This window comes from Delphinapterus leucas, chromosome 20 (assembly GCF_059928025.1).
Source record: "Delphinapterus leucas isolate spDelLeu-1000000601 "Yukka" chromosome 20, BTC_Dleu_Yukka2, whole genome shotgun sequence".
NCBI lineage: Eukaryota > Metazoa > Chordata > Mammalia > Artiodactyla > Monodontidae > Delphinapterus > Delphinapterus leucas.
Window position 1 is genome coordinate 2,773,898 of NC_143148.1, and position 21,919 is coordinate 2,795,816.

Sequence of the window (21,919 nt, forward strand, 5' to 3'; positions counted from 1 at the left end):
GTCCCCCGCGGCCCCGCCCCTCGCCATAAGCCCCGCCCCCGGCTTGCAACTGCTCCTGCGCGCTCCAAGCCGGGAGCGACTCCCAGAAGCCCTTGGGGCGCTGTCCTGTCTAGCGGCGCGGCCTGTACTTCCGGCCAGACTCGATTACTATGTGGACAACCACCTGGGCAGCCGCGGTCCGGAAGGGCCAGGAGCCGCTGACTTGGGGCCGAGTCGACGGACGCTGTGTAGGCCCAGACGGGCCCTCTCCTCCCCGCCCTCTCTCCTCTTGGCGCCGCCGGGACGCCGGCCGGGACTCCGTTTCCCAGAGGGCGCCGCGGCTGACGGACGAGCCTACTTCCGGCGGCGGCCCGCCACCTGGGTTCCAGCTGGCCAGGCAGGGTGGTGGGCTCGGCGGCCGGCCGGGCGGGGCCGGCTGGGTGCCCGGCGTGCCCGGGCGGGCTGGGTGTGTTTTCGCGACCCCGGGGGCGTGTGCGCGCACGGTGGTGACATGCGGGGGACGGCGAGAGCGCGGGCCCGCGGCCTGGGATCCCCACCGCAGCGAGGCGTCCCCCGCACAAAGCCCGGAGCGGGCCGCGGCAGGAGCGCGGGGACCCCGGTTGCTTTCCCTTGCCCTGCCCGGGGAAGGCCGCGCGCAAGGAGTGGCCTCACATCCAGGGGCCAGCGGGGAGCGGCGACCACGGGGCCTGAGAACAGAGGTGAGTGTGACAGGTGGCCCGGCGGGTGGACGGGGACGAATTCATCCCCTCAGGGTGAGGGGAGGGTGGGGTCTGGGACAGGAGGCTTCTCGGGGCCCAAGTGCTGGTGAATGGCGTCCCTGGACTCCGGGGCTGTTGGATGGGGGCATCCAAAGGCCTGGAAATTCAACCCGAGAGCATCAGTCCGCGGTACAGGATCACTCTAACCGGCCACCTCCCTGTTTCAGGGCTCCTAGAGAGAAGACACCCCCCCTCCCTACCCGTGACAGCCCCTAGTAGAGTAGCGACCACATCCCAGGTGACCCTTCAAAACTGGTCCCATCCTACTCATGCTCGAGCATTTGACGCTCCACTTGTTGAATCCGTTTCAGATTTACAGCTGTCGTTTAAGAGTCAGCAGGAAGGGAGCATGGTGTAGATCTGGCCTGTAGCTACTTCTCTCTCTTCCCCCAGCTCTGCCTTCCAGGGACACGGCCTTTGTCCAGGTGAGGAGACACAAGCAGGAGGCGGCAGGGACAGGAATTGAACGGCAAGCCACCTCCCAGGTGAGTTGGCATCTCCTCTCTCCTCTCTGAAATGCAAACTTGCTTTTCAGGACTTAATAATGTTTATTTTCTTTCAAAAGTTTTCAATCTAAGAGACCTGTTAGGGGAGTTGGTTCCCATTTCCTCACATTCTGGTGAGTGACGGGCTACAGGGACAGCCCAGGGCCTCCCTCCCTGCTTCCTCTTCATCCCACTCAGAGTTCGTTCTTCATTGAAGAAACGATTCAGTCCCTCCCTGTGCAGCTTTTCTCAGAGGGACTCTGACGGAGCAGAAAGGTACACCTTAGCGCAAACAGGACAGCCCCTTGTGTTGTACCTGGTGTGTTTGGTATTCTCTTTGTGCCAGCCCCTGGAGAGACAGATGGCTAAGCCCCAGTCCCTGCTCCCAAGGAGCTCACAGCCTGTGGGTGGAAAGTCATGGAAGCATACAAGGTTCTGAGTGTGAGTTTTAGGACCAGGTACTGTGAGAGTGGGCGGGAGGAACTCTTGGCTCCTAGCTGCCTGTCGGGGAAGAGTAAGGAGGTGATTTCTGAGCCCCATGTTTTGAAGGGAGAGGAGAGGTTTGGCAGACAGAAGAGGAAAGGGCAGCCCTGGTGCAATATGGAAGGCTGTCTTTTCCTCACTTGATTGCGTTCCTTCTTAGAATGCTAATAAATTCTTTGTTTCTGTCAGCTGTGTCTCCTAAATATGTGATCGCCAGCTCATAAACGTATGAGCTGGGTTCCAGTTGCCCAGACTGCATAGATTACCAGTGATCTCCATCCACATTACCAAAGGCAGTGCTCAGTTCTTCGTCTTCCTTGATTATCTTTGGCACTTGACGACTGTTGGCGTTTGAAATAGTTCAGGGGTTGGCAGGCTTTCACTGTAAAGGGCCAGGTAGTAAATATTTTAGGCTTTGCAGGCTGTGAGGTCTCTGCTGCAGCTACTTCCCTCTGCCTTGTAGAGCTAAAGCAGCCACAGAAAATATGTAAGTGATTGGGTGGGGTTGCGTTCCAATAAAATTTTACTTACAAAAACGGGTAACTGCCACCCTCTGAAAGAGCTCGCCCTGGCCCTCCTGCCTTCCTGACTTCTCAGCTTTCACTGCTGGTTCCTCCTCACCCTCCTGACCTACAGCTGTCCCTGTGCCTCTGGGCTCTGTACTTGGCTCTCTCCTCTTGTCTGTCTGCAGCACTTTCCTTGGGGAGGTCAGCCCATTCTTGTCTGCACAGACCAGCCAAGGACTGACTTCTCCCAATCTGCCTTTCCAGCCCAAAGCTCTCCTCTGAGCTCCAGGCCTCTGTGTCCAACTGGACTCCTCCACGTGAATGTCGAATAGGTAACACAAACCTAACACGTCCAGACCCAGGTTCCTGGGGTTCCCCCCGACAATTGCCTCTGTCTCTGTGGCAGTTTCATGCTCTGAGTTACTCAGGCCAGAAGCTCTGCTGTCATTCCTGTCTCCTCTCTTGCCCTCGCCTCCCACGTTTGGTCCATTTGCAAATCCTGTCAACACTGTTTTCATGTTGTACCCAGAATCTGACAGTTATCACCACTGCCACCACCGCCTCGGTCCTCATTATCTTGCCGTTGGCCCCTTCTACTCATGCTCCCCATGGTCGCTTCCCAATGCAGCAGCCAGAGGAGTCTGTTCTGCCACTCTCTGCTCAAACGCCCCAATGGCTTTCCCAAATGAAGGCCAGCTCCTTAATGTGACTGACAGGGCCCCGAGTGACCCGGCCCCCTGAACTCTGACGTGTGCTACCACACTCCCCCATCACTCACTTTACTTTCTCAAAAGTTGCCTTCTCGTTTTCCTGATCACTGTGTCTAAAATTTCAGAGCCTCCCACCCAAATTCCTCACGTCCCTCTTCCTTGCTTTACTTTTTAAGACTCTTAGCACTTTTCAATATACTGTATACTTAGTTTATCTGGTTTTCTCTTGTCTGATTCTCTTGTACCACAAAGTACATTTGACACAGGCAGGGATTTTGGATTCTTTTGCCCCAGCGCCTGATATGGAAAATAGGTGGTGGATGAATGTGTGAATGTAGTCTTAAAGTTCTCCTGGAGCCAGTGTTTCACTATTTAATATAGCATTACAATGATACTTTTTATACCTGAAAATGTGCATTATCTCTGATTACTTTCTATGAGTATATTCCCAGAAGTTTTTCATTCCTTGTGGATTAAAGTTTACCAAAGTTACATGAAAGTAAAATACTTTAAAAATTATATGTGGATGGAACAGCAGTAGGGTCTCAAAAGCTAGAATTCTAGATTTTACTTTTTTACTTTTAAAAAAAGTAAACTTTACCCTCCTCAAAAAAATTATTACAGAATTTTCATTTGTGTATTTTAAAAATTAACTGAATTGAATTGAACCAAAAAAAAACGCTTTGATGCATTTTTTTTCCTGTAAAATACTTTTTTTTTTTTAACTAGTTTGTTTTAATTTTTATTCATTTGTTTGGCTGCACCAGGGCTTAGTTGCGGTGTGTGTGATCTTTAGTTGCGGCACGTGGGATCTAATTCCCTGACCAGGGATCGAACCCAGGCCCCCTGCATTGGGAGCATGAAGTCCTAACCTCTGGACCACCAGAGAAGTTCCTCCTGTAAAATACTTTTTACTCATTTTTTTCCTGTAAAATGTTAACACAAAGTATTTTTCTGTAAGGATAAGGTTGCTTTTTGGTTTTTATTTGTTTTTAAAGTTTATCTCGTCTTTATTATGTTTGAGAGTTAAAGCACCAGATCAATTTCATATTATCAGTACAGATTCTGTACCTGTATGTTTCCTCCGTGGTGTAGTATGACCCTGTGAAACCCACTTGAAAGTCTGCACGTCTGTATGATGGCAACAGGAATAAGACCAGGACCTGCACATTCTCACTGTGTCCTCACATGGTGGAAGGGGCTGGGGAGGTCTCTGGGGCCTCATCTGTAAGGACACTAATCCCATTCATGAGGGTGGGCCTCCCAGAGGCCCCCACCTCCAAATACCATCACACAGGGCATTAGGATGTCAACATAGGAAGTTTAGGGGGACACAAACATTCAGACAAAGAGCTAACAAAAGTCATTGATTCTGTATATAAGGAGCAATCTGTATAAACTGGGAAAATGTCTTAAAAGGATATGCACATACTGTTACTTTGGGGTCCCTCTGGAATATGAGATTGGAGAGATGGGGAAGGGGATGTTTCTTATTAAGAAGAAAAATCAAAACCAAAAAAACCCACTTGCCAAGTATAAGAAAATATTTGAACTTGTATTCTTCTCTTTAAGGGCCCCCAAATTCCAGTTTTACCAATAACAAAGTAGTAACAAATGCTAGAAAAATAGGCAGCATTTTCTCTGGCTCCAACAGACTTATAAAGTTACTGTAAAGATCCTGTGAAGATATTTTAAAAGATACTGTAATTTGTATACAATTTATATACTACATATAATGTATATATTTTGTTTCATTTAGTAAGGAATATCAGAAAGCTATTTGAATGTCTGAAAAAATTAAGTACAAGACTTCCCAGCCAAGGAGCAGGCAGTTAGAATTGTAAGATTGGAACCTGCAAAAACCCATCATTCATTCATTCATTCATTCATGCTGTGCCAGGTCTCAGTTGCTGCACGTGTGATCTGTGTTGCGGCATGCGAACTCTTAGTTGTGGCATGCATGTGGAATTGAACCTGGGCCCCTGCATTGGGAGCACGGAGTCTTACCCACTGGACCACCAGGGAAGTCCCAAAATCCCATCTTTTAGAATTGGGTCAGAAAAGAAGCAGAAAAGTAGCCTCTGTCTCAGCACCTGTGTCTTTGAACGCAATTGAAAATGTTTGCCAAAAAAAAAAATCTGCATTGAAATGTTTTGTTTGTTTTTAAACCACTTTGTTGAGGCAAGATTGACACATAGAAAGCAGCACATTTTTAATATGTACAACTCGCTGAGTTTGAGGATAAATATATACTCATGAAACCAGCACCCCCATCAAGGCCGTAGACTTATCTATCAGTTCCCAAAGTTTCCTCCCTTCCCTCTTTAGTATTCTTACTTTTTTGGCAGTGAAAGCACTTAGCATAAGACCTACCTTCTTGGCCGACTTTAAGAATGCAGTGTAGGGAATTCCCTGCCGGTCCAGCGGTTAGGACTCCGTGCTTTCACTGCTGAGGGCCCGGGTTCAATCCCTGGTTGGGGAACTAAGATCCCACAAGCCGTGGGGTGTGGCCAAAAAAGAAAAGAATACAGTGCAGTGTTTTTAGCTATAGGCACTGTGCTGTACATTAGAACTCCAGAACTTACTCATCCTGCATTACTGAAACTTTGTACTCTTTGATCATCCCCATTTCCCCCTCCACGGGCCCCTGGAAGCCACCATTCTACTCTCTATTTCTAAGAGTTGGGACTATTTTAGATTCCACATATAGGTGAGATCGATCATGCAGTTTTTGTCCTTCTCTCTGGCTTATGTCACTTAGCATATGTTTCGAAATGTTTGGGTTTTCATATACCTAAATATTTCCACTGCTGAGTCTTGCGCAGTTTTCAAAACTTGAAGGCCTTTAAGGAACCGCAGGTGCAAAATGCAGGTCAGTAACAGACCAGGGTGAACAACCCGGGGAACGAGAGCCAAGCCTGCCTAGCGAGGTAAGCGCTCCTGCCAGCCACTCAGCCAGCAAATCCGTTCCTCTGCCTTTGAGGCTGGGTGCACTCAATTGAGGACTTGCTGCTGTGAGCTGGCCTGCATTTGAGCACGTCTTTGCTCAAGGCTGACTAAGCAGTTCCCGGCTGTTTCCCGCAAGTGTCACCAGGTGTTTTCCGTGTTTTATGGGGCCTTGGCGTCTCCCGCTTAGGAGAGCCCTGCATCGGGACTTCGCCATCTCCACACAAAGCAAGATACCACTCACAGAACCCTTTACACAGTTCAGTTAAAAATCTTCAAAGTTGGTGCAAGTTAAAGAACGTGTGATAGTATTATATATTATTCAACAGATAACAAATCTCCAAGGGGCTTTCGTTGCTGGTAGAATTTAAATGGAAAGGTTGAGCCGTGGGTCAAAGTCAGCAGAGCAAACGTTCATTTGTTGTTTACAAGGCACCTCACATTCTGAGCGCCGTGCTTGTGCTATCCTTTTTAACCCATGTCACGGTCTGTGAGGTTGGTTTTATTGATGTTTCCCTTTTAAACATGGGCAACTGAGACGTAGAGGGATTAAGTAACTAGCCGAGGTTTCAGAGCCGGTGAGTGGACAGAGTCCAGAATTCAGCCTTCGGGGTAGTTGGACTTTTTTGCTTCCTGATTTGAGTCTATGCTTTGAAAATCCCAAGGCTGCCAGATATTTAAATATACCTTCTGTTAGCCTCAGATTCTGGGGGTCAGAGTTTGAATTGAATAAATGTTCAAAATACACTAGGATGTATCAGCATTGTACACTGAAATCATAAAATTATGCTACCTAAAATTCCACCAGCAGTGCATGAGTAGCAGACCCAGTCATACATGGGCTTGCAATGCCTCCTCGATACTTGCCCGCTTCTCTGAGATGGCACCTTGATTCTTTTTTTGTAATTGTGGTGTAGTTGACAACACAGTGATTCACAATTTTTAAAGGTTATACTCCACTTATAACTATTATAAAATGTTGGTTGTATTCCCTGTGGTGTACAATACACCTTGATTCTCAAAGGCATCTTATTAATGAAAAGCTTTATCGTATTTTTCATTCTAATTATACACTCATCTTTATTTCAGAAAAAAAGAATTCGGTTAGTTTGTTTGTTTTAAATGAACATTCAACATGTGGTGAACACTAAAAGCAAATAGAAATCCTTAGAACACAGTTTGGGGTTTAGTCATGTGATGTTCGCCTCCAGGTTTATTTCCCCATTCCTTCCCCCCCCCCCCCCCCCCGGGAGAAAGAAGGATTTATCGCTACTTGCAGGAAGTGCTGAGGACACTGGGGATCTTCCCAAAGGAGTGTCTCCTGTTTTCCCATTCTTGTGCTGATCCAGGGCACTTGACTGTCCTCATGGTAAAAAACGCTCTGGTACCTGTTGTGCGTGGAACAATTTAGCCTCTGTTATTTATTGTTTCTAATTGATGTCACGTATTTCTCTCGTGTGTACCTCCTGTCACCAGCACACAATTGCCAGTTCTCCGAGGGTAGAGGCTCTCTATTTTTCTCTTCTCTCTGAAGTTTACAGTGTAATGAGGCCCGCTGTCCAGTAATTAACTAGATTTCCACATCGCTGGGTATTTTCCCTTACATGTATAATCTCCTACCTAAAATGAAGAGGGGGTAACCCTTAGGCCCCGATATTAACTTGCAAGGACTGCCATAAGGAGAACACCACAGGCTGGGCAGCTAAAACAACAAACAGCATACCGTTCTGGAGGACAGAAGTTTAAGACCAAGGGGTGAGCGGAGTTGGTTTCCCCTGAGGCCTCTCGTTGACTTGTAGACAGTCGCCCTCTCGCTCTGTTGTCACATGGTCCTCCCTCTGCGCTCACCCATCCCTGATTTCTTCCTCCTCTTAACAAGAATACCAGTCAGATTGGATCAGGGCCCAACCGTGTGACTTCATTTAACTTTTAGTCACCTCTTTGAAGGCCCCGTCTCCAAATACAGTCACCTTCTGGGTACGGAGGGTTGGGGCTTCGACGTGTGCATTTGGGGGGCAGGGCCTGAGCACTGGTCCAGCAAGAATGCGCTTTTGTCGTTTCAGAGCTTGGTGACATTTGGGGATGTGGCTGTAGAGTTCTCCCCAGAGGAGTGGGAGTGGCTGGACTCTGCTCAGAGGAGTCTGTACAGGAGTGTGATGCTGGAAAACTACAGGAGCCTGGTCTCGCTGGGTAAAGGCCCCCCCTCCCTCCTCATCACCACACCCTGCACCATCCTCTTCCTTCAAGCCAAGGACAGACCCACAGCATGACCACGTCCCGTTTCTTCTTACATATTTAGGACTTTGTGTTTCTAAGCCCAAAATGATCTCCTCACTGGAACAGAGGAAGGAGCCCTGGGCGGCGAAGAGAACGTTGACAAGAGGCGGGTGTCCAGGTGAGCGTGGGAGACCCAGGTGGGGTGAGGCCATGGCAGTCGCAGCTCCGCGCCTTCAGACACCTGGGATCATCAGCAGCCTTGAGCCTCTGGCCTGGAGGGAAAATCTAGGCCTGGGCTTTGAAAATTCTCCTTCTCCCCATCTCTTCTCTCCACCTCTGCTTCCCCCCCACCAAGTGTAACTTTTTTGTTTGTTTGTTTTTGTGGCCACGCCACGCAGCCTCTGGGATCTTAGTTCCCCAACCAGGGATCGAACGCGCTCCCCCCTGCAGTGGAAGGCAGGGTCCTAACCCCTGGACCACCAGGGAAGTCGTGTTACAATTCTTGTAACTCTTGTCCTGTCCTCTGGATGTCATGTTTTCCCAGCACCCGTCTTACCCTTTTGCTTTTCACACTTACACAGTCGTCACTTGCTTTAAAGATCTTCGGCTGATTCTGATGTAGGTTTTACTACCTTACTTCTCTTTGATGAAATGACTTTCATTTACAGACTTCTTTTAACTGATTGTTACTGCACGTCAGCTTTGAATGAGCCCACCAGGTGCTGGCTGGGAAGGTGAGCGTAAGCTGCTAGAAAATTAACCGTCCCGTAGGGGCGATAAGGCATTTCTGTGCACATAAGTGCCGTAGAAAGTACTGTCCTGCACATGACTAGTGTAAATAGGTACCTAAGAGGAAGAAAAAAGTTATTCCCGGTTTCAAGCCAGGGCAACAAGGTACAAGAGTAGAGCCTTGAGCAGACAGGTGAGAACGAGAAGAAAGACATTGGTAGTTCAGGAGAGGATTTGTGTTGGGCCGTGATCCGTCTGGGGTCCAGGCGGACTTCCCCCGTGCAAACAGGCTGCACACAGGTGGGCGACTGGCTCTCAGAAGGAAAGGACACTGATTCTGATTTGATGGTATGTTCTTGCACATATTGTGATGCAGATATCATCATATTTATACCACTTGGGAGTACAGAGATTTCAACCACAACACTATCTCTGGAATAGCAAGTTAACCAAGTAAGACAAGGAATCAGAATTACAGATTTCTTTTGGAGGTTCCTGTAATAGGAAATGACTACCATTTCTAAAGAATTGAGAATCTTGTAAGACCTCTTTGTTCAAACCGTACTTCGGCGGAAAAGTTTGTATCAACAGGACAGTTTACAAACTCTGACGACTCACATGGGTCATCGTATGGCCCAGGAGAACTGGAATGGCGTTTCGGGGAAAAGTTTTCCATTTATCATGGTACTAAATCACATTCTCTGAGCTAGTTTTCTGAGACAGAACTGTTTGTTTCCCTTCTGTTGACCCTTCTTCTGTTGCTGAGACTGTAGTTGATTTTGAAGACTTGTACTTTTAAGGCCAGAATCTGAACATTGGTTAGTTAGCATTGTAATCAAAAAAAAAAAAAAAAAAGACGTTAGTTTTTTAAAAAAAAAGAGAAGAAATTTTTGCTAAATAAAATGGAGAAAGAGTCAAAGTGAGACTTCCATAATAGCGCTGAGATAAGGATCATATAGCGTTTCCTTCAATAGGCTCTGCCCCGCTTTGTCCATTTTGGCCACATTTTATCTTAGATTTAAATCTCTGTGAGCTCTCTCACCTCGTGCACTTCGATCTCTTTCTCCAGTCTCCTGCTAAAACCATAACATGCACTACTTGGTCAACCTTTAGGTGTGAAAACTCACATTGTGTCCTTTAGGGTTAAAGCTACACAAATTTGGGAATGGAAGGCCAGTTGGTCATATAAAACAGCTTTCGAAACAGTATACTTTTTTTGAGGATTTTTTCCCATCTGATTACGTTTTGGAAAATTTCTTCAGACTGGTATGTAATCGAAGAGATATTTACCTTCTTAAAAATATCTTTTAGACTCACGGGCTCTGCCAAAGACCAAGGAGTTATCTTCAAAGAAGAGCTTCTGTGAAGAAAAGTCATCCCAGGCGGTGCTAATGGAGAGGCCCACAACCTACAGTCTGGAGTGCTCCGTTCTAGGGGAAGACTGGGGTTACAGTGCTGTGTTGGAGAGGCATCTGGTGAGTCAGGGTGTAACTGGAGGGGGAGACACGCTTACAGATAAGTTGCATGAGGTAGACTTGGCGAGATTCCTACTAAGGCACTTACAGAGGCAGCGCTGATGACTCCCAGGAGCTTCCTTGTGTCCTTCACAAAGAAACCCTTCCTTAGGAAAGCGATCTTGTCTGCAGTAAGTGTGGGAGAAGTTTCCGTTGGAATCCAGGGCTGCATACCGACAGAGTGTCCCCCCAGAAGAGAGAGTACCTGCAGTCTTGATACACACCAGGGGGAACACTGGGTCACAGCAAGTCGTAAACAAGTCTGTTTAAATCAGAAATGTTCGACTTGTAATGGATGTGAGAAGACTTTGAATAGGATCTCAACCCTTCCTTTTCATCAGAGATTTCATATGAGAGAAAAACCCTCTGCAGACTTAATTGAACAACATGTGTTGAACGTCAGGAAGCCTCCAGTGAACTTCAGAAAATCCATACTCTCTGTACCTTCATTCTCCTCCAAGAAATTGTAGATTCTCCATGGCACAAACAGTTTCCCCTGTTTTTCTTTTCTTTCCCCCTAAACATATACGACATAGCTAGCTCAGTCGTCATGTGACTGGCATCACTCAGAACCTAGTGAAAATTCTTGGTACATCACAGCATGTGGATGCAGCCCACCCCACAGAGCCATCGTGGGTTCACGAGCACGGTTTGATGAGAAACGTGTTTGTACCATTTCAGGACTTGGTGACCATCACGAACATGGCCATAGACGTCTCCCAGCAGCCAGACCCAACTCGGAAGAGTTTCTGTAAGAATGTTGTGTGGGAGGACCACAATCTGGGGGCAGTAGGTAAGGATGTTCCTCTCCGAAATCTGAAACTTCAGGAGCCCACATTTTCATTCCTCAGTTTTGAATTGTGTGTGTGTTTGGGGGTGGGGTGGGGTGGCAGGGTTGTCTTCCAAAGCACTGGGTTGAATTTTTACTCGCAATTCTTAAGAGTGTGACGTTAGTATCACTCTTAAGAATACTAAGTAAAAGTTAGTATCTTTGTCATACTTGAAGCATCAACTTCAATATCCTTAAAATACTCTTCACTTTTCTTCCTGGTCCTTCCTGTAATAAAGCGCTCTTCCTTCAAAGCCAAGGAATTGGTTGTCCATTTAAGAATGCCAAGGGTATGACTGAAACCCCTGTCTTTTCCCATGTGCAGGACATTGTGTGTCTGAGCCAGACTTGGTCTCTTTGCTGGACCTTGGGAAGGAACCCTGGGTGGTGAAAGGAGAGCTGGCAAGAGGCCCGTCCCCAGGTGAGCACGGGAGGCCTGGGGTGGAAATGCCATTGCAGGCCAGAGTGTAGTTCTCACCAAAGAGGCCAGGTGCTCCCTAACGTACAGAGAAAGCCCACCACGTCCTCGGGTTTGGAAAGAAGATTGAGATCCGAGCTTTGAAAATTACATTGTTCTCTCCTCCTCCTCCTCCCGTCCCCTTCCTCTTACCCTCCCCTCCCCCTCCCCCTCCCCCTCCCCCTCCCCCTCCCCCCTCCCCCTCCCCCTCCCCCTCCCCCTCCCCCTCCCCCTCCCCCCTCCCCCTCCCCCTCCCCCTCCCCCTCCCCCCTCCCCCTCCCCCCTCCCCCTCCCCCTCCCCCCTCCCCCTCCCCTCCCTCCCCTCCCTCCCCTCCTCCCCTCCCCCTCCCCTCCCCCTCCCCCCTCCCCCCTCCCCCTCCCCCCTCCCCCTCCCCTCCCCCTCCCCCTCCCCCTCCCCCTCCCCCCTCCCCCTCCCCCTCCCCCTCCCCCCTCCCCCTCCCCCCTCCCCCTCCCCCTCCCCTCCCCTCCCCTCCTCCCCTCCCCCTCCCCTCCCCTCCCCTCCTCCCCTCCCCTCCTCCCCATCTCCTACCCCCCTCCTCCTCCTTCCTCCCCTCCTCCTTGCCCCCCCCCACCCCACCTTCTCTTGGTTGATAACTCCTCCCTGTAGCTCTGCTCTTGTCCTTGGCCACTCAGACATGGATCAGCCACTTGGTTCCTTAAATGATCTCTTCCAGACCCCGAGGGTTTCTGGAGCTGTCTTCCAAAGGTCTGATGTTCGTGGTCACATGGCCACTCACTTCGTGATGCATCCATTCCTGTAAGAACCACAAATTGAAGGAGGGAGCCACTTGGCTTGACATTGGCAGGCGATTGGAGAACGAGGGAATTTACACTTCTGTCCTCAGCCATCAAATATTTACTCCCATGGAGGGGATGACATGTGCATGGATGACTTGCATAAACCAGAGCTTGTGAAGTTCCCAACATGGCCTTAAAGAGGCAAAGGACAGGGTTCCCCCCAGAGAATCCTTGTCTGGGTTGGAGAGGGTGGGCAGATGGATTGCAAGAAGACGTGGGCGGAGGGCCATTTCTTCAATACACAAGGAAGGAAAAGAAACTTCTTTTGAAAATAATGGTTTTCAGAAAGTGTAATCCTGTCACCTGTCTGGGAAAGGAATAGAAAATCATAACCCGTAATCACAATATGTTAACAAGACAACTTTAGGCCCTTCAAGCCCTGATGAACACATATGTTGTTTTACGTGGTAGAAATAGAGTTTGCGTTCCGTCCTGCATACCAATGTTTTCATGTGAGTTCCATGTTCCGTGTGCCACTGCTCAATTAGGTTGCGTCACATTTCTTGGTGTTAAAAATATAATAGGCACCTTTATGTTAGTGAAGGCTGTACATTTTGGGGATGCCTATATCCCTGGAAGTGGAAATCTGCTGAGCTCTGAGAGTTTTCTGTTCTAGTGACTCTAGCAATGGCCAGATGACTAGATGTATGGGTTTAATTGCATCATCGTAGCATTGGGTAGTTTGGTGAAAATGTTTAGCTTATTTGGTGAAAGATTATAGCCTAAGGTTATTTTTTTATTATGAAAATGAGTTGAATACTTTCCTCAAATTTTGTTATTGTCTTTATCCTTTTGTAAAATGTCCCTTATTTATATCCATTTCTCTATTTGTGTCTTAAATTTTTTTTGTTTTTGATTTTTTTTTTTAATATTTGGCTGTGTCCAGTCTTAGTTGTGGCATGCAGGATCTTTCACTGCGGTGCGTGGGCTTATCTCTAGTTGTGGCGTGTGGGTTTTCTCTCTCTAACAGTGGTGCATGGGCTCCAGAGCATGTGGGCTCTGCAGTTTGCAGCATACGGGCTCTCTAGTTGAGGTACACGGGCCCAGTAGTTATGACCACGCAGCATGTGGGATTTAGTTCCCTGACCAGGGTTCAAACCCACATGCCCTGCATTGGAAGGCGGATTCTTTACTACTGGACCACCAGGGAAGTCCCTATTTTTTTGTTTTTTGGGTTTTTTTTTTTCCTTTTCTGGCTGTGCTGCACAGCATGTGGCATCTTAGTTCCCCAACCAGGGGTCAAACCCATGCCCCCTGCAGTGGAAGTGCAGAGTCTTAACCACTGCACTGCCAGTCCAGTCCCAGTGGGGTTTTTTTAATGTGAACATTAATTTTTTAATGTATTGTCTCAAACTATCTTTTACATATGGTAATAAGTATTTTTTTTCACTAGAATTTTTTAAATTGTACATAAAATTTTTAAAAATTTTATATAATCTAATATATTACTACTTTTATGATTTCTCCTTCTATTTGTATCCTTAAAAAGTAGACAGAAACTTCATCTAAGTGGCTCTCTAGTATTACAATATATGGAAATACCATAATTTACTTAACTAATTTACTGTTGAGGGTATTTGAACCTTTAGGTTTTTTCTGGTTTTCACCTGTAATAAACTGTGGTCCAGTTTGTTCATATCTCTTTGCATGATCAAAGTATACATGTCTTTTAAGTTTCATGAACATAATAACAGGCTGTAATACCATTGGTAAACAATATATGAGAATACCTGTTTCCATACATCTTCACTAATAGTATTTTGGGTTTTTTAAAATATTTTCCAAGCTGTGGGGTGAAAATTGAGTTTTGTTTAATTTTTATTTTGCAGACTACTTGTGAGGTTGTGAATACATGTGTTTAAATCCATTCAGGGTTAGTGATGTCTTCATGCCCATTGCCCACATTTCTGCTGGGTCATATTTCCTTGCCTGTATATAGCATGAATGTAAATCCTGTTTTATAAATGTGATATTTTTCCCCCAATTTCCTGTGGCTTGAAAGGTTGCATGTGGTGTTTCTTGCTATCCAGTATTTTAGATTGGTAGCTTCATTTATAGAAGCTTTAGCTTTGATTTTTGTTTCATTCATGGTTTTTTGTTTCTGTTAATAGATATATTACTCCCATCTGTACTGTACAACAAATTTGTTTGGTCTTGTTTCTGTTGCTTATTTAATTCTTCCTTGTTTCTCTCCATAAATACATTATTAAGTCTTTCTATCCATGAACACAGGATGTCTTTCCATTTATCTAGCTCTTAATTTTATTAAGCAGTGTTTGTAGTTTTCAGTGTACAGTCTTGCACCCTTTAAGGTAACTTTTTTCCTCAATAATTTATTCCTTCACTGCTATTTTTCATGGAATTATTTTCATAATTTCCTTTTCAGATTGTTCATTCCTAGTGTATGGAAATACAGCTGATTTTTGTGTGTTGATCTTGTATACTGCAGTTTTGATGACTTGATGTATTAGCTCTAATACCTTTCTTGTGGATTGTTTAGGGTTTTCTATATATGGGATGATATCATCAGCAAGTAGTTTTTTTTTTCCTTTCTAATTTGGATGACTTTTATTTCTATTTCTAATTGCTCTGGCTGGAACTTCCCAGGTATCTTTGTCTTGTTATTGACCTAAGAAGGAAAGCTTTCAGTGTTTAGATGCCATTTAAAAAAAAATACTTTATTTTCCTTTTTTAAAGATCATCTTTTCCCAAACATCTGACTCTCTGCATCATCTCTCTCCCCAACACCACTTTGATCTCTGTACATTTATTGTGATGTAGCTCTACTTGCACAAGTTTTTGGTACATGCTAAGTGATTTAGCGAAGGGATTTCAGACATAATCATTCCTCCCTGCAAGCTTGTAGTCTGAGGTAAGCCATATACCCAATCAGTGGTGTGTATGATGTAATTAAATATAATATCAGCACTCACTATTTTTATAGAAACAGTCTTTCCAGAATGAGAAATTCCATTACTTAAATGGCCAGAGAAGAAGTGAGGATTTTGTCAGGCTTGCAGAAGCAAGCAGGTCAGTGTAAAAATGATTTCTATGTGACCGCTGAACTTTAGCCATCAGTTGGCACTGTAGGTTCTGTTGAAATCATTCAAATAAGATACAGTTGACAGAAACACCATTTCTGGTTGTAGGGGAGTGATTGGGCTTTCAGGACTCTTAATGAACGTCATAGAATACACTGTCCTTTTGTGTTTGATGTGCTTCTTGGAACAACTTTGGTGACATGATGACTGCCCTGGCATCAAAGCTGCATAGCCAGGGGTGAGAAAGGGTGAAGAGAATGACTGTCATAGACTGTATTTTTAGGTGATGTGATTACAGAACATTTTTCCGACTCCTGATGCTTCTGATGTGTGACTGATTCCACATACATTTATCTTTTTTTCTATTCACCTCTCTGGGTTCCTGTATGAATCCAGTCTGGGCTCGTCTTACATACATTGTAGACTGCATGTTCACATGTTTTAGAGGTGCACAATTTATGTGGTTTAATTAGGGTTTAATTCACCAATTAGTTTCTTCACGGTTTTCCTTTTAGTAGATTCCTTTTCTCCCAGCCCATGATAAAAGAAATGTTTGTTTCTTGTTTATTTTCTTGATATCTTTCAGGCCAGCAGTCTATACATGAGACCCAGGAATTATTTCCGAAGCAGGATTCATTTGCTGAAGTGGTAACGGACAGAACTTCAAACACTAACCTAGAGAGTTCCACTTTCAGAGGAAGCTGGGATTCTGAGGGTCTGTTTGAAAAGAAGCTGGCAGGTCAGAAGACACAATTCAGGCAGGAGGCAGTCACTCACAACAAAACCCTCTCTAAGGAAAGAGAGTGTCCGTATAACAAACCTGGAAGATGGTTCCACTTGGACATTTCAGAAGAGAGAGTTCACCGCTGTGATTCAGTTAAGAAAACTTTCCCCCCAAGTTCAGTGGTAATAAAACATGCAGGGATCTATGCAGGAAAAAAACTTTTCAAATGTAATGAATGTAAGAAAACCTTTACCCAGAGCTCATCCCTCACTGTGCATCAGAGAATTCATACTGGAGAGAAGCCCTATAAATGTAAGGAATGTGGAAAGGCCTTCAGTGACGGCTCATCCTTTGCCCGACATCAGAGATGTCACACCGGCAAGAAGCCCTACGAATGTATGGAATGTGGGAAAGCCTTCATACAGAACACATCCCTTATCCGTCACTGGAGGTATTATCACACTGGGGAGAAACCCTTTGACTGCATCGACTGTGGGAAAGCCTTCAGTGATCACATCGGACTCAATCAGCACAGGAGAATTCATACTGGAGAGAAGCCCTACAAATGTGATGTGTGTGACAAAGCCTTTAGGTATGGCTCATCCCTGACTGTCCATCAGAGAATTCACACAGGAGAGAAACCGTACGAATGTGAGGTGTGTAGAAAAGCCTTTAGCCATCATGCCTCACTCACTCAGCACCAAAGGGTGCATTCTGGAGAGAAGCCTTTTAAATGTAAAGAATGTGGCAAAGCCTTTAGGCAGAATATACACCTTGCTAGCCATCTGAGGATTCATACTGGTGAGAAGCCCTTCGAATGTGGGGAATGTGGTAAGTCCTTTAGCATCAGTTCCCAGTTGGCCACCCATCAGAGAATTCATACCGGAGAGAAGCCCTATGCTTGTAAGGTCTGCAGCAAAGCTTTCACCCAGAAGGCTCACCTGGCGCAGCATCAGAAAACTCACACAGGAGAGAAACCCTACGAGTGTAAGGAGTGCGGGAAGGCCTTCAGCCAGACCACACACCTTATTCAACACCAGCGAGTTCACACGGGAGAGAAACCCTATAAGTGCATGGAATGTGGGAAGGCCTTTGGTGACAACTCCTCCTGCACTCAGCACCAGAGGCTTCACACTGGCCAAAGGCCCTACGAATGTATTGAATGTGGGAAGGCCTTCAAGACAAAGTCGTCCCTCATCTGTCATCGCAGAAGTCACACTGGGGAGAAACCTTACGAATGTAGTGCGTGCGGCAAAGCCTTCAGCCATCGGCAGTCCCTTAGCGTCCATCAGAGGATTCACTCTGGAAAGAAACCGTATGAATGCAAGGAATGCAGGAAAACCTTCATCCAAATCGGACACCTCAATCAGCACAAAAGAGTGCACACGGGAGAGAGACCCCACAACCATAAGAGAAGTAGAAAGGTCTTCAGGCAGAGCACACACTTTGCACATCAGAGAATCCACACTGGAGAGTCACCTGCACGCCCCTCTTTACCTGCTACATCAAATCCTGTGGATTTGTTACCCAAGTTTCTCTGGAATCCATCCTCACTCCCATCACTATAGTCCTGAGACATTGTGACTCAGATAGACCACTCCAGCAGTTTAAAACCTGTTCTCTCTCTTTCTGTCTATTCTGTTCTTGTCCTGTACAAGTTTGTTCTTCACATTGTTGCGGTTAGAACGTGAAGATTTTTGTTTTAAGTGAAAATAGAATTCATTTACTCATGTAAACAGTTACGTTGAGATCCTTCATATTGATTAATGCATAAGATGTGTGTAGCACAATGGCTGGTCCATACTAAGCGTTCAGTAATGTTAGCTCTTTTAAAAACATTGTTTTCAGACATTGAAAAGTTACCATAGGCAACTCTGACTGAAAATGATGCATAGAATGAAGCTAAGAGAAGCCGGATATTAGATCAGGAACAGGCGTTTCAAGACAGTGAGGCTTTGCCTGTTCTGGTTTAAAACTTGATTCCATAATGTTGAGTTAGTATTATAGCTTTTCATTTATCTGCATAAAGTGTAAGGTGCTGTGACCTTGTTGGTGAGAAAATTACATCTGACAACAGTCTTAGAAAGTGTGTAGAGAACATGGGTGAGGAGGCCACCTGGAAGAAAAGAACTGAAACAATCAGAGGAGAAGACAAGGTTCACCTGCGTACATTTAAACCTTCTGACATGTATTAGAAAATTTGGCAAGATTTGATCATTTAAAGTCACCTGGGCTTATGCGTGAATTCCATTAAAGTTTCAAAGAACCACTAACCTTGAGGCAGACTAATCTTGACTATGACTCATGGCCAGAGCCTCACTGACTGTTTCGTATGGCCCATGATCTGAATTTTAAAAATTATTTTAATGGAGGAACAAGTGAAAAGAATAATAGCTTAAGACAACATGAAAATTATATGAAATTTAAATTTCAGTGTCTGTAAATAAAGTATTATTGGTTTACAGCCATGCTCATTTGTTTACATATTGCCTAGGGCTGCTTTCACTCTACAATAGCAGACCTGAGTAGCTGCAACAGAGACAGTATTGCCTGCAAAACTTCAAATATTTACTCTCTGTCCTTGTGCAGAGAAAGTGTGCCGACTCCTGCTCCAGTGCAGAGAAAAATACACAAAAGGTTCTAATTATTTTTATGAGGATAATACAACTCTCCCATCAAAAACAAGAAAAACTATAAAGCAACTTATGAATAGAGATGAAAGAATGTTATTAAACTGTTGAACAATAGGAAATGTCAATAAAAAGAAATACTATATTTTTCTAGTTGAAGTAATACTGTTAAAATGTTTGTAAATTGTCACTCCCAACAGAGTCTCAGTAGGATATGTTTGCTCTGACGGTTTTAGCTGAAAACCACACAAAGAAAGATGATTTGTCAAACATAGCAGGACATTTAAAAAATGTTTTGGTGGGACTTCCCTGGCAGTCCAGTGGTTAGGACTCTGTGCTTCCATTTCAGGGGGTGCGGGTTCGATCCCTGGTGGGGGAGCTAACATCCCGCCTGCCGCGTGGTGCAGCCAGAAAAAAAAAAATCATTGAAAAAATGTTTTGGTATATAATAAGATTAGTGTTTCATTATTGGGGAAATGATGTTGTAACAATTGATTATCCACTCTCCAAAAAGAGAAGCATACCTAGACCTTACAGAGAAATATAATACAGTTGTATTTATCGGCTCTGATTATGAAATAATATGTTAGAGGCGAACACAGAAAGGAGGAAGGCTTTACTGAGTAGGACTTGGAGCCCTGGAAGACATGAAGAGAGTAAGCTGGCCTGTACAAAGATTTAAATAAACTTCGATATGGTGAAACGTGTCAAAAAAGATGTAAGAGGCAACTGGCAGAAAATACACACAACACATACGAAAAAATATGTCATTTAAGAACAGAGTGCTATGACACAAAGCAGTCGGGGAACTAGGCAGTGCTTACCAACAGGTGTGTCACAGTGGAAGAACTCGAATAAAGAAAATTTGTTAGGTTCTTAACCTTGTTGCTCAGAAAATTACAGATTTAAAACGAATCTTCTTGACTCGCAGATGGATTAAAATCTAAACTGCAGTTAATTTCCCATACTAGTTATTGTGGGAAAACTGGAGGTTGTTCATCATTACCAGTGTAGATTTGTCTCCTCCTGTTTGGGGTGGCAATATGGCATGACCTATCCACACTATAAATATGCATTCCTTTTGAAACAGTAATTCTAGATCTAGGAGTTTCATCCCAATGGAATAAATATATAGATATAAATAATGTTTATTGCAAAATCTTTTTAATTACAATAAATAGGATTTCAGTATCCTGCCAAGCAGATTGATTAAATTGTGATTATTCAATACGGTATTGTCCAGTTAGCAGAAAGAGATTAAGCTCTACATATGCTCCTATGGAGTATTGTCTGTCCACAATATATTAAATGCAATATGTGATTTGCAGAACTTTATGTGTAAAATAATCTTGTAGTCATAGAGTCAAAATTAATATTGAATATGTGTGCGTGTATATGTGTGTGTGTGTCTATATATATATATTTTTCAGTATATATGTTGAAATCTGTTTTTGTCTTTAACACATGCTTTTCCTAGCTCTTTGTTGGCACTTTGCCTTCATTCTGTATTGTACTGTTGGACTGCCAGTCACACATGGCTCTAATTAAGCCAGTCAGGTTTTTCATTCTTTGTATTTTGACCGGAGACACGGGGCAAATATTAGGCTTTATGTATGGGCCATAAGGGATGTTTTCTTTTAGTATTCATTTTGATTGGTTGGGCCACTTGTTGTAACAGCTATTATAAAGATATGGAACATCACTCCTGGACTGCAAATAGGTGGAATTGAGTCATCCTTTGGCAGCAGCCTAAAGATTTCTGCATCTCTACCTGTCTGATCCATTAAAATGATTCCTGCACCCTCACATCCTAGTTTTGTTTGGTTCTTTAAATCTTCAAGGTATCTGGTATCCTTTCAATATTTAACTTCTAAGCTGGAGTCATCTTTTATTCTCATACAGAAATTGGTACTAGAGGATGATTCTCAGACTACAGAGAAGCAGAATATTAAGGGCTGATTGAAAGAGATAGGTTAAAAGACAGAGAAACTTGTAATCCTGTGTTGTGTTAGGAAAGGATAGTCATGATGTAGCAGGATCATAAGCCCACTGCACACAAGGGTCTGGATAGCTCTTACCAAAAACTAAAGGCAGTGAGCAATGCTAGCTCCAAAAGTAAGTGTGATGCTTGTTTACAATGAAATTAGATAATTAAAAGTGAAAGGCCACTTGAAATTCTGACCTTAAGAAAGGCATTGAAGTCAGACCTTCCTATGATTGTGTTGGGAGTCTTCTTAACTGCTTCTAACCACGGGGCTGGCAAATCCTGAAAGCCAAGTGCAACAGTAGATCCAGGTGTTTGCTGAGCTATGATACTTACTGAATTCCCAACCTCGCCACTTCTCTTAGATGAAAGTGAAGTGTGGGGAAAGATTTGAATCCATGTAACTGGAATGGGGCTATCATGAAAGATTCAAGCATCTTAGAAAACTTTTGACTTTCTCAAACCTTAAGAAACCTCCCTACTCATTCTCTTTGCCATACATCTGTGACAAAACTCTTGAGTCTGCTTTTCTAGTCTTGAAATGCAGACAGGGAGGAGATTCGTGTCATCCAGAAATATTTAATATCCTTTATTATATCAAAAATCTAGGACACATTTTTGGAAATGTCATCTCGAGGGTTAGAATTTACATTGCATAATATATAAGGACTTGAAAGAATTCAAGAGTTTATAGTGCTGGATTGGATCATTTATGTCCCTACCCCTGACTTATCTTTTGCAAGTTCCCTGTCAGGTCTAGTAGTTTTTCTATGTTCTTTTGACATGAAGTGCCAGCATATTAAAAATCTGTCTCCTTTAGGTACTGGGATTTCTCATGACAGTGATTACATTTGGAAAGTGTACTGGACTAGGGCATGTGCAGTAGCTGGAGTATAGGGCAACAGGTAATCTTGAGAATAAAATGAAATGTCACAATAAACACAGAAATCCTAAGAATGTTCTGATATCTGATATTTTTACCTTATTTCATTGATCCCCAAGGTTGAAACTGCACTAGGGTTTTCTTTTAGTTAGAAGCACTCCATGGCATGGCATCCAAGTCCCACATCGACTTGAGTCAACAGAA

The 21,919-nt window shown here is 44.5% G+C and overlaps 1 protein-coding gene across 4 annotated transcripts; it reads left to right on the forward strand.

Annotated features, from left to right (window-relative positions):
* Positions 1 to 122: 122 nt before the first annotated feature.
* Positions 123 to 20,654, forward strand: ZFP28 (ZFP28 zinc finger protein). Of its 4 annotated transcripts, XM_089901938.1 has the most exons (9): positions 123 to 698; positions 1,152 to 1,243; positions 7,952 to 8,078; positions 8,188 to 8,283; positions 10,146 to 10,309; positions 11,030 to 11,141; positions 11,503 to 11,598; positions 12,330 to 12,412; positions 16,081 to 16,181. In XM_089901938.1, the coding sequence occupies exons 1-8, from the start codon at positions 491 to 493 to the stop codon at positions 12,365 to 12,367; spliced, it is 933 nt and encodes a 310-aa protein (XP_089758064.1). In that variant the 5' UTR covers positions 123 to 490; the 3' UTR covers positions 12,368 to 12,412; positions 16,081 to 16,181. The 4 variants fall into 4 exon arrangements, with proteins under 4 accessions (XP_089758064.1, XP_089758063.1, XP_089758061.1 ...); XM_089901937.1 differs by having other exon boundaries at positions 12,330 to 16,177; XM_089901935.1 differs by lacking the exon at positions 12,330 to 12,412 and having other exon boundaries at positions 142 to 698; positions 16,081 to 20,654.
* The last annotated feature ends 1,265 nt before the right edge of the window (positions 20,655 to 21,919 follow it).

What these genes read in the sequence shown, in the direction of transcription:
- ZFP28 (XM_089901935.1), top strand. Translation starts at nt 491, where the DNA reads ATGCGGGGGACGGCGAGAGCGCGGGCCCGCGGCCTGGGATCCCCACCG. An exon ending in CACGGGGCCTGAGAACAGAG is followed by an intron (nt 699 to 1,151) that starts GTGAGTGTGACA and finishes CTCTTCCCCCAG; the next exon opens with CTCTGCCTTCCAGGGACACG. An exon ending in GGCAAGAGGCCCGTCCCCAG is followed by an intron (nt 11,599 to 16,080) that starts GTGAGCACGGGA and finishes GATATCTTTCAG; the next exon opens with GCCAGCAGTCTATACATGAG.